The sequence below is a fragment of the Nyctibius grandis genome, chromosome 6 (assembly GCF_013368605.1).
Source record: "Nyctibius grandis isolate bNycGra1 chromosome 6, bNycGra1.pri, whole genome shotgun sequence".
In the NCBI taxonomy this organism is placed as follows: domain Eukaryota; kingdom Metazoa; phylum Chordata; class Aves; order Nyctibiiformes; family Nyctibiidae; genus Nyctibius; species Nyctibius grandis.
The window spans coordinates 56651246-56664010 of record NC_090663.1 but is presented as its reverse complement, the minus strand read 5'-3'; the positions used below and the strand labels follow the sequence as shown (position 1 = coordinate 56664010).

Here is a 12765-nt window from a genome sequence, read left to right as displayed (position 1 = left end):
GAAAAACAGTTACACTAAAAATAGCATCTCCAAACAGTGGGGAAGTCGACAGAGGTTGTCAGGCCTCCAGGGCCAGATACTCACAAAGGAAACATGCCTAATTTTTTTGCAGTTACTATTCAATAAATGGTCCTGCTTTTTGGCCTCTGGAAGGACTGCCAATTTTGCGTCTGCTCTGAACATCTAATCAGAGTTTATTTTTTCACTACATCTGTCTTTGAGAAGCGGACACTGCAAACAAATACTTTACTTTTTCCATCATGAAATATTTAGCTTGTACTCTTCATACTATAACTAAACTGTCACTTATAATGGGAAAAAGAGTTACCAGCATTTTTTAATGTAAAAAGAACATGTTCACACATCACATCAGATATCCCTCAGCTGTGTTGGTTCCTTTTTTCAGCTTCACTTTTGGGGGAATGACATCAGTAGAGGAACTATTTTAAAATAAGTTAGCTTCCTACTTGGTCTAAGGAGGCTGTCTGACAAATAAGGTCATGAATAGACAAGATGCAGACACTTTTCTTCCGCCTCTTCATCCCCACGCCCTCCCTTCTTCCCAGCCCCACTCCAGTGATCATCTGTCTTGCTTTAAAGTGCATAGCACAATAGACAGGGGAAAAAAACCAAAATGGTCAGGGGAAATATGGCCCTTTTCCCAATTTTCAGCACAAAGAGGTTAAACAGCAGCGGGAAAAGAGGCAACTGGGAAATTACGGCTGTACCAACTGATCTCTCTTTCCATCTTCAAGTTAAACTGAGGAGCTCTCTAAACAATGATGTTGCTTGCAGGCAACTATGCAAACTCTGAAGCACTCACCAGTACTCTTAGGACTTTCAAAAAAACAAAAAACTTGCTCATATTAAACCACTTGTGCAGCTGGGAGCTTTATAATTGTCCATATTGCACTCTGCTCCCAGAGAAAAACCTCTGCTCCTTCAGGACTCGGTGCGGAGAGGATACAGACTTTGGCACTGGTAGCTCATTTGTCATTCTCAGTATTTTTTTCAGTAAACCACATCTTGTAAACAGAATTGAACAGAACAGAATAACACTTCTTGCTTTATGTCTTGGTTAATCCCATCCATTTCATAAGCACTGATAGCTCCTGTAAAATGCAGCATTTATGGCCCTAGGAGCAGGATCAGCAGGTAAGTGCTGTCACATCTGCCAGTATCTCCGACCCCGTACCAGGAAGCTGCAGCAGTGGAATACATCTTCAGCCGTATTTTGTGCAAACCATCACAACTCGGTAGCAAATCAAACCAGCACAGCAATGCCAGCAGCTGCCAGTTAGGGCTTAGTAGCTCTCAGTAGCTTCCAGGATGAAGCATAAAGTTACCAACACAATTATCACTGGTCAGGCCAGCAGTTCTTTTAGCGTTTCTCTCCTATTTCACATGCCTGCTTGAAAGACCATTTCCCCAGTCCCCTACTGCAATAACTTGTTTCATACTTACACAAAAATGAATTTTACTGGTAATGACACATATGGCTTAATAAAATAATTCATGCAAACGCAAGGGGAAGAGGCTCAGCCAGACTCTAGTCAATCAAAGCTGACATGCTGTAGGCCCATTCAAAGCACAATTTTCCTTTATTCTCTTCTCATTAACATTATTTTCACAGATGTTAATGACTTTAAAATAGTTTGCTTCCAAATATTAATAAGGCCAAAGGCCAAACCTCTGAATAAGCAAACACTGTGCAAAACCAATCACACATGCTCCATCCACATGGACAACTTGCTGGGTAACCATGTATGTACCTGGGCAGGAAGGAAAGAAAGTGGGAGAGCAGAGGAGACAACTCCTCTGATAGTGACTTCCCAATACCAGCATGAAGAATGTCAGTATGCTCATGTGGGATGGATATTGAGCAGCTGATGGGCTGCACATGCATTCCCTACTTCATCCCAAAGTGAGTTGCTCTTCCACCTACTCCCTGGGTGTACTGCTTGCTGACACATCCATTATCCTGAGCCTTCCATCAACTATAAGCTTGCAACACCACCACAGAAGACGACTTGAAAAAGATGAAATAATGAAAAATGAAAAACTGCGAAAAGAAGGGACTATTTCTAAGGGGTTTTGGTTGGTTTGTTTTTTTTTGAAGAGGCAAAGTGGCCAGCGAAGCAGGAAGAAGCTGGCAGGGGGAGGACACAACACACTGAAAGAAGTTGCAGTAGAAAAACAGATCAGTCAGGTCAAGCATTTTAAGACGACCATATTCCATTTAATTTTTACAGGTGGAGAAAGACAAATAGTGAAACATCTTCTGAAGGAAGACGGCTAGAGTTGCCACCAGAATTGAACAAAAAAGTAACTTTTAAATACAAGAAAACATCCTATGTATTTGCATTAGGTGGGAGCGTATATATTGCACATAGGCTACGTTACTGTTCAAACTATAGTTTCACTTCAGTATTTCCTTGTTTCTAGTTGTAAAAACTGCCATAAAACAGAGACAAGCACTGTTTAGAGACTGCACCACTAAAATTTTGATAGGCTACAAACATTTCAAGCATACATTTAGAACAAATATCTAAACCTCTCACAGGTCATCATAACGTAATGAATACATCAATAGCAAACACTATTTCAATCTGCAGAGGACAGCAGTTTTGACAATTCTAATGCTACAATCATGCTTACTGAGTTTATTCTGGTTATGTTAATTAAGTATTGGGAACTAACCAACTCCCAAAAAAGTAAAGCAAATATAATATTAATTCAAAACCTAAAGAAGTGTGTATTGTTTTAAAAGCTACTGTGTTGCATGTAAACAACACAGACCATGTTGTAGATATCATTAACCCCAAATTCTGTGAATATAATACTTAGCATGTCCAAGAGCCACTCCAGGAATCCTACCTAGGAGGGGTGTGTTTGGATCTCCAAAACTGCATTTCTTTATTCTAATTCAGCAGAAGAAAAACTCTTGCACAAACAAATCTAGAAGGCAAAGATCTATTCAGTGTAGACCAATGTTATTCCCAAACTGGACATATCCCTAGTGTCAGCCCGATTTATCCGAGACCACACATCTACACGGATATCAGCAATAGCAGATCCCTTATTACCGGCAATCATGATTAAAACCAAAATAATTTAGCTGCAAATACTTCGGTCCCATAGTCTTTTTTGACCCAGCTGGTGTTTAGCAGAACATCCTGCAACTTGGAAATAAATTTTGTTTGGAAATAATTGAGAAACAAGGAGGACTCGTGATGTAATTCTTGCGAGGAAGCCAACAATCAAAGTATTGGGACAATGCCTCCCAAATCTACCAGGTGGAGATGAAGATGCCTGTTAAGTAGCTGCCTTTTCACTGGTCTGTGTTGATTGAGAAGCAATCAATCCATTCATATGAAGACAATCGCATTATGGCAAACATCATTTCACATGACTACATATACTACAGATAGACGGACAGGCATTAAGGTTTTTCTTCCATACGGAAAAAGTCTGAATCTTAGTCATTTCCTACAATAGCTACTTAACAGCTACCAGAACATAATTAACCTCATATCTCAGTAATTTGTTCTTATCTGCTCTAGCTTTCCATTTTTTTCAGTTTTGCATCACAACATAGGTCTTGAAGGAACAAGGAGAACAGTTGCTTCTTTAAGTAATGTAAAATGCCATGAGGAAAAAGTAAGAACAGCAACTCAGAATAATCTAAGTTTGCATACCTCGGCTCCAGTAATTTCCACCTTCTTCACTGCAGGCTAACTGGTCACAGTTTGCAATCTCTCATTATACAAGTACCACTACAGAATAAACTACCTGGAAGCCGTACAGTACAGTTACATGTGGTGGCCTGAGCCGCTTTAACACTTGGCTGCTAATAAAAGATGTAGATCTACCACCTCAGCCCACCCTTTACTCTTGGTTGAAGGGTAAAGACCAACTTGTTTTACAATTGTTTGCAAGGTAAGGAGGAGGACTGTGAAAAGCCACCCTGCTGAAGTCCAGCCAGATACAAGTGTACGTAACAAGTGCTGCACACTTTTTTGTTGTACTGATTTACGCCACTAACTGTTAGGCTATATCCCTAACGTCACATATATTACTTACCATTAAATGTGCACAGCTGTATAAGTATACATAGCAACTTTAAAGCACTAAGAGAGCTATATTAAGTGACTGACATAACCCTGCAATACCTGTTGGTATCAGTTATGATGTTGCAACTAGTCTACAATATCCTAGCTTATGAAAAATCAAATGTTACTGCTACCCCTGCATTAATGTTAACCTGTTACACCTTTGCTGACATTAAGAATTTCAACTGAAGCGAACAAAACAGGTTCGTTTTACCTTACAGATGCAACACAGAATACACCCATTTAAACTGCATTCTGTACAAAGCCGAATGACTTACTAAAAACCTTCTCCAAGGAAGCATATGAGATCTTAATTTGCTCAAATCATTAGTAAAAAGAGATTAACTTTTCAGATAAACAGCTTTAGAAACCAGTGTATTTTCTGTGCTTCATAAACTGTACTTTATTTGAACTTAATTTCAAGGAGTTTAAACTAAAGCAGGAAATTAGCCCTCAGCAGCACAGCCAGATTCATCCTCAGCATTTAAGAGGACAAATTAAAAACAAAACAAAACCAAAAAAGTCCTCCTTGCCAAAGAACATAATTCTGCTGTCTCATTACTGTTTTGCTAAAATAATTTAATTAGCAGCCTTCAGATACAGGAAGGCATTTATGCTACATCAGGAAAAGAAGGGCTGGGGGGGGGAATGGTACACGCTGTTCTAGCATACCAGGAACACAGCGTTGAATTCTTCCAGCTCTCGGGCCAAAGCTGGATTGGCATACCAGAACTAAACATTTTTTTGATCCAAAAAAAAGAAAAGAGTACCAGGCAGTCTAATATTTGCACTCTTAACTGCAAATAAGAAGAAACAGTTCAGCTGCAGAGCAGTGCTCATGTATAATAGGTGAATTGGATATTGTGCTTCCCCCTCCCATGCACAAATTGAAGTCCTAAACCCACTCGGTCCGCATCTTTCATTACATTCTGCTCTTGTGGGCACTGACGTTTGTCATTAGGGAACTCCATAACTGAGGGTTTTATAGGCAGCTATTTGGCCAATTCCCCTAGGCTACTCTGTGCAACAGCGTATTTGATTCCTGCAATAAAGTAGTAGTCTAGGCTAATTCCAACATATGCTTCCTCTTTAGAAACTTTTAGATGGGAAGCCTGCTTACAGCGGGACTGCACTCTAGATCACCAGGACAGCAGAGGCCCCTACAAAAAAGTACTACCCTTTCCTAGAAGTAGTTGTTTACTAAGGTTTACTGCCTATAGCGCTTAATTGCTCATCAGTACCATGCACAAGCACCCTATGCAGGCAAGAGCCTATGCTTTTGCAGATCCTTGTCATGAGAGCACTTCTACCATCAAATCAGAAGAGTGCTATCCATATCCCCAGTTCAAATTTCTTATTAGTGTAGGAGTAACCAGCTACTGAACAAGAAACTGAATTACAATTTAGCTTGAAAATCACTGGAATTTGGGAATAAACTGCTTCTCAACCCCTTTTTGGCTCAGATACCAGCTGTATTCATCTGTACACAAGCGTTTCTACAGCTCTCCAGTACCTTTTAGTCATATAAAAATAATTTTGCAGAGCCAAACTGTATTTTAACCTCACCAGCACAATCCACAGGTGGATAGGATAAGCCAAGTCTAAATGAACTGGCAGAGTTTGAATTGCTAGTTGAGATTAGCTAAAAATATGCCATGATGCATAAACCCAAATAGAAACCTGCTCCGTCTCCCAGGGTAGTATCAATTCTGCAGTCCCAACAGGTGTAAAAAATAATTCATCTTTGTCACCAAACTATATGAATATGCAGGAGGGGGAGAAGAGCTGTCGACAGAGAAGGGGACATTTGTATATAAATGCTTCCACAGTGCAAATCAAATTTAAAAGTGCCAGGGTAAACAGTCATCAGAAGCCATCTTCTTCACCCAGAGATTTCCAATGATCCTATAAATTCAATACTACAAAGTTTGTCCCTATATTTTGTATGTGAAGATGGCTTCAGCCATCTGAGGAAGGCTTTGAAATTTGACTCACATTGAAAGACAAAGCCTTCCCTGAAAACGTGTTTTTTTAAAGTAGGAAACCAGTTAGATAGTGCCCGGGTACAAAGATCACATTTGTTTTGACTTAGTTCCTCAAATCCTTTGAATACCAGTTCAGAGCACATACTCCATAAAACGCTCGTAAAAAACTGGCACATTCACTCAGGCACACATTGATGAATCACTATTTATAACCACTGTCATTTAAGTGCCTTTTTATTGTAAATAGTGGGATTTGCAAGAACAGACACCACAAGATCCCCAAGCTGCTAAGAGCTGCTGAATAAACAAGGATAACATGAATGATTTTTTCCCCACTGCCTCCCCTTTGAACTGCACAGGCTTAGCCCTGCGCAGAAAATTGCTTGTTTCCTGCCAGCCTCCAACCTCGGCATTGCTGTTTTCTGGGTGGGAGCAGGCAGGAGAATTCAAGGGTGGTTTCTTTTGTTTGTTGCATAAATAAATGCAGATAAAACAATCATTTCAAATGAACAGGTCCTTCTTTCAGACAATAAAGATTTACTTTCCCAACTTTCCACCCCACCCCTCAACCAACCCTCCATGCCACAGGGCAAGTTGAGCCCCAGCATCTGTAATTAATGGCTTTGCATACTTACTTCTGAATGTTGCAGGTTGGCCACAGCATAACAGATACCCACATGCAGGCAAAGAGGCAAATGCACTTACCCGAGAGATAGACAGAGGCATGTTGAAATCCTTGCCCCCTTGAAGTCTGAAGCCCCAAGGAGCCGGGCCGACCAAAGACACGCTGTAGTTGCTCATGGTGTCTAGTATTCGAGGATCAAATCCAAATCCAAAGAACTGACGCCTGCGGAAAAGGATCAGAGTTTTAAATTTAAAGATGATTAAAAAAAAAAGGCACTGTCTACCATTCTGAAAGCCTTCTTTCTTTGTCTGTGTTCCCCTCCATAGCATAAAAACAGCCAAAAAAACCCACACCAGATCTGTCTTTACTTGTGCTTTTATTCCTCACATGTTGTTTTCCTCCATAGCTTAGGAAAAAACGTAACTAGGGAACTGGTAACATGGACTTGGGACTTCGAGAACTTCTGGTGCCGAGACATTTGACAATTACTTCTTTCTAACAAAATATTACGTGAGGGGAAAAAAAGCACCCAATGCTAAAGCTCATCTTAAAAAAAGTCAATGTTGAGACAAACATGAATTGATAGTATCCCTGAAATCCAAGTATGGAAGAAATTAGCACTACTGGCACACGCGTTTCTAACAAAATGAACATCATATGCTGCCATGTCATCAGCTCAAAGCTTGTTTCTAAACACATTATGTCTTGACAGTTTCAAAACGATGTCAAAACATCACAACTTTGAAGTTAATCAGAAGAAAATAAAATCCCTGTGACTTTATTTTTATAGCATAGCTTCATATTGGTAGAACAATGCTACAGACAAAATAGATATTAAAAACAACCCTCAAATAAAAGCTGTGAACTAAAGCAAAATATCCATGGTTACAACTTAACACTGAGGCAGCAAAACCAAAGCAAAATTCAATGAGTATCTCCCTCCCCTCCCCACAAACATGGGTAACAAATTACCTTTAAAAGGCAACCAAGGCACTTAATTGCTGTTCAGCGTCAAAGAGAAGGGCTTCAGTTTCACCTCTGATCAGTAACGTTACAATGACATCTTAGGTAGTGGATCCCGTCTATTTTTGTATGGTTGAAGCCAGGCAGGAGCACACCAGGGCGGGCTGGTGTAAGACTACACCGGGGCACAGCGAGATTCCATACTCGTACAGGGACGTTTAAGGTGGACCTTCAGTCAAGCAGAAGCAAGCGGGCTACGAACCCCACCGAGCTCTGCAAAGCCCTCTTTTACCTGTTCATACACTGCAGGGGTAGTGGTGTTATGCTTTTGAAGGTGGTGGATTATTTGCAAACACAGCCCAGCCTCGCAGACTCTCAGAGCGGGGCTGTCACACAGCCCCTGCGGGTGGGTGCGGGAAAGGACATTTAATGTCACTCCCCAAGAAAGCCGTCAGCAACACACGTTTCGGGGTTCACCTCCCAGAGCCCCAGGGATCCGCTGCTCAGACCCGTTTCTAAATCAAACGGGAAACTTTATTCACACCGACGGCCACTCAGGTAACCAGAACAGGGCTGCTGGCATTGGGCAGAACAAGATCTATATTAGGAAGCAGAATTTGGAGCTGATAACAGAGGTGCCTGGGTACCTGGGCAGTTCCTGACATGCCCCAGCCTGATGGCCTCCAGCAAAGGGGCAGCTCTGACCTCAGGCGCTCACTCAACCCACCCTTAAAAGTCTCAACAAGCACCAGTGTGCAGAGGGGGAAAACGCACACCACTGAGCTCTCACGGGGCTGACGAGAGAAAAAAAAGAAACAAAACACCTGCAACAAATTTGAGATAGGACTCTTAGGGGATTCGCTCACCCCTAAAGTGAGAACCACAGCTCGTTTAATCGCTCTGTGCACCGAATTCCTTATAAAAAGAGGATTTTAATTAGTCACAGATTTCTTTCTGTATAGAAATACGAATTCTTGTCATTCCCTCTAAATGAAATCCACTACAGTGACAGGTCACCATAAATTAGAGACTGCAGAAAAGCAAACCGCATCTAGCAACCACCACACATGCAATTCATCGGCACAGGCAGAAGGCTTTACCTATGGGTTAAAACTGAAGCACTTGTGTAGCACTTTTTTTAACTGAGTAACAGCTACTTACATTAACAGATCTAGGAAAATATTAAGTTGCATTAGAAAAGGATACTGTTCTTTTTCATTTGTAGCAACTACAAATAGGAGGGAAGAGACTGCACGCTGAAATGCCATGCATCACTCATCTTTCCCTTCTCATCCCCTCGGTTCTGCATCTCCAGGCTCACAGATACAAGAAGAAATAGCAGACAAAGGACATCTCTTCAAAGTTTAATTTAACATATTCCTTAAAATATGCTAGAGCAACATCTAAGAGAAAGAACTGCAACCCACCAACCCCGCTTCATGTAGGGTTCATTGTGCAAACAAACCGGCTAAGAGAGAAATTGTGCAACTTTCATTTAGATGATCAAACACTTGGTGGATCTACTGCTGGAACGGGGAATTTCAAAACCCAGGCAGAAACGCTCGCCTTCACCACTGCCACCAGGGCACAGAGCCCCAGGGGCCTGGGGGTGGCTAGCAGGGCCCCCCTGCCCCCCACCAGGGGTGGCTGTGCCTGGGGGGCACCACCAGCACAGGCCCCCGCACCCCAGCACCCCCTTTGCCCAGCTCCCCCACCGAAACCCTCTAAGCGCCCCGGGACGAGAAGCCCCACAGCTACCGCAAGCTGGGGGCCCAACAGCCCCCCAGAGCGCTGGGTCTCGGTCAAGGCGCCCCCACAGCCCCAGGCCCACGGAGCCCCACAGGCACCCCGGCGCGCAGTCCCACGGGCGCCACACAGCCTGGGGACCACGGCACCCCAGAGCCCCGTGCCGAGCAGCCCCACAGGCACGCCAGCGCGTCGGCCCAGGGCAGTGAGCCGCGCAGGTGCCGCACAGCCGCGGGACAAGGCACCGCACGGCGCTCCGAGGCGCTGCCCCCGGGGCCGGGCGCTGCCCGCCGCGCTCCCCGCGGCCGCACCCGCGACACCCGGGCCCCGCGCTGCCCACGGGGCGCGGCCGGCAGCCCGGCCCGGCGCTCCCCAGCCCACGACAAAAAACATTAAATTAAAAAGAAAATAAATTAAAATAAGCACCGTGAAGCTTTAAAAACCCCGTCCAACCTGCTGACTTTTTGCTCCCCGACCCCCCTTTTTTTCTGTTCCCCCCCGGCAGAGGCCGGACCGCCACTCACCCCAGCAGCGCGGCGCAGTGCGCGGAGAAGCGAGGACACCCGCGACGCGTCTGTGCGGCGGCGGCCCCGTCCCCACGGTCTTGTTTTCACTTCCGCCTCCCGCCGCTCCTCCCCCGGCCCGGCCCGGCCCGGCCCGGCAGCTACGGGACGGGACTGCGGTGCGGAGCGGGGACTGGAAAGACTCGAAAGCAGTGCTCCCGGGCGGTCCCTAGCTATAACTTTTTTAATAGAGAAATGCACGCTTTCCCCCCTGTGCTTTACACACAAGTAACCGAGGCGCACCTGTGAAACGCAGGGCGAGCGGGGAGGGGGTGCCGGCTCTCCGTGTGCCGCTGCCCCTCCAGTTCCCCGCCTGAGGGAAGGGGCCGCTGTGCTGGGCGGGAGCAAAGGGCCCCGGCCCCCAAGGTGCCCCCCAGGCAGCCCCCACTGCATCAAATGTACAGTCTCTTCAATACAGCCCCACACAGGCTGGTACAGATGCAGAGGCAGCCAGCAGCAGAGCAGGAGACCTTACGAAAGAGTTTGGTTTATTTAACGTGGAGTAACGTGAGGACTGACAGGGATATACCCGTCCTGCAAGTACATCAAAGTGGGGAACAGCAGTGAGGCAGAAGAGCTGTTCAAGCTAAAAGACAATGCTGGCACAAGAACAAATGGCTGTGAAGTGGCCGTGAATAAATTCAGGTCAGAAATTGGTAGGGGTCTGCCAGGAAGGAAGAAAGGGAGGTTTTTGGCCCAGCCTCTCCATGGGAGTGGGTGCAAGAAATCAAACTGGTTCTAAGGTGACGCTTGATCAGATTATGTTATATACTTGCCTGTGAGCAGAATAATTGTTTAACACAGAGACTATCAGTTTGACAATCCACAAGCTTGCTGAGTCCAAAGCAGGACAGACTGGCTGGGAGAGCACGCTGCTGTGCCTAACGGAGCCGGGCACTGCTGCTGCCTCTCAGGAGGGAGGAACAGGGCGAAGATGAAGTGATAGCACTTCGGTTTCGTGTTTAGCTGCACCACACAGCTAGGTGAGGCTTGACGTTCCTGTCATACTTCACATGCATTAAAAGTTATTACAAATAAAAGTAGCTGTGGAAGAAATGTACATCTAATTAACAGTACCATTAGCACTACGTTTCAAAGGATTTCAATCCCCTCTTCAAGCATGGATTTACTGTCGAGAAAGAGTGCAGAAGAAAGCTTTAAATTCTTATCACCAACCAAGACAACACACAGCCCTTACAATGGATGGCCCTGCCTAGCCCCTCTGTCCCCATTTAGGAGGTGATGCTGGGGTAGAAGATACAAGCCCCAGGCACCCTGGGCACGCATGAAACTGGGGCCAGCCCAGTCCTGCGAGTACTAGTTACATGAACTTTAATAAGGGTATTTTAACGTTGTCCTGCTGAGCTGTGTGTCTTGTCAGCTGCCATGACTAGGCCAAATGCATCTCAAACCGTATCTCAAAAATAAAAGCATCGAAACCCCACACTAATGTATCCGAACCACTCTTTCAGAAATCCTTCTTCTTTACTCTGCTCTTTTCCTATGAAGTACCTCTAATCAAGCAAAACTGAAAATCCCCATTACACACACAGACTCTCTCACGTGATTTTAATTCATGGCAGTAATTCATCCCCAACATGGGGATTTTTCATTGTGTCACAAGGGCCTTAGGTCACTCCCATGCTGTTTTATTTATTAGACTAGAAAAAGCTCCAGGACCCCACTCTCTAACATGACTCACGTGACATCTCCAAGGTCAGCATGTCCCTGTGCTGACTGCTTGGGTCGCAATCTGCTCTCAGCTCACCAGAGTGCACAGCCTGCGGTCTTAGCCTGGAATACCAGCTAGCCACATTACTGAAAAACATCCTTTTCCACTACTGTTCTTCAAAAGCCTTCAGCTTTTCTTGATGGAGGAATACCTTGCCCAAACTATCTGCACATGCAGCATCTCAAGACCATGTTACATTCATTCATCAGGACTAAAGGAGAACTTACAGAGAGACTTCTACTGGTAGACGTTGCAGTAAATTTCAGCCTTGGTGAGACTGCATGAGCTCTGCACCATACACACCCATTGCACCCAGGCCAGTGCCACTCCCAGCTCAAGGCTGGCAGTCTCGTCTTTAAGTCCATCATCACTTTTCTGAAGCGTGATCAGTTGGTGACAAATGAGTCTGTTTTCCTTTGCCTCCAAAGACAGGGCACAGAAATTAGAGGCAACTCATTAGCTCCAGATCTCTCCATTCTTGGTCTCTTCAAAGATTCGCCTCTGAGAAAAAAGCTTTTCATTAGAGCTGAATAACAGAATAAGAGATAGCAAGTTGAGCAAGAAAACTCAGCAGCAGCCAGAACTGTGGACTCCCTGTTCTTCGTACCACCACTGTATTTTAGACAGAGCTTGCATTTTTCCCAGGAAGAAGTCTGGAAATTAATTAAATGCAGTAGTCTGCAAGCCATGCAGATACAGCCTATCTCCAAATTACTCAGGCACTTAAGTCTTGTTTAAATGCTAATGAAATGCCTTAGGTGCCAGATAATGGGCACTGCAAAACTGACAGAGAGTATCACCTGCGGTCCCGAAGTACAAAAAGGCACTCGTGAATGGAAAAAGCAGCCCATAAATTATGAACAGATTAACAATGCACAGTAAAATGATTCTCAATTAAGCAGCAGTTAGTCTAATATTAGCTTTCTGTGTGCTAAGGCACTGAAGTAGGAACTGTGCTTTTGCTGCACTGCTACTTTCGCTTTTGCTTTTCTCGTAGAGGTAATCTAATGCAGATATTTACAGTCAGCATATAGCTGGC

The 12765-nt window shown here is 44.5% G+C and overlaps 1 protein-coding gene across 6 annotated transcripts in view; it reads right to left on the bottom strand.

The window, feature by feature from the left end:
• Window positions 1–10064, bottom strand: part of PDLIM5 (PDZ and LIM domain 5) — a 142358-nt gene extending 132294 nt beyond the window's left edge. For 3 of the 6 annotated variants that reach the window (XM_068403181.1, XM_068403184.1, XM_068403185.1), the window contains exons 1-2: window positions 7695–7803; window positions 6803–6944 (exon numbers count right to left, since the gene is read on the bottom strand). In XM_068403181.1, coding sequence (XP_068259282.1) covers window positions 6803–6898 — 96 coding nt within the window. In that variant the 5' untranslated portion in view covers window positions 6899–6944; window positions 7695–7803. Of the gene's footprint in view, window positions 1–6802; window positions 6945–7567; window positions 7647–7694; window positions 7838–9955 lie in introns of those variants that run through there. The other 3 variants (XM_068403182.1, XM_068403186.1, XM_068403183.1) reach the window with 3 other exon arrangements.
• Window positions 10065–12765: the final 2701 nt, after the last annotated feature.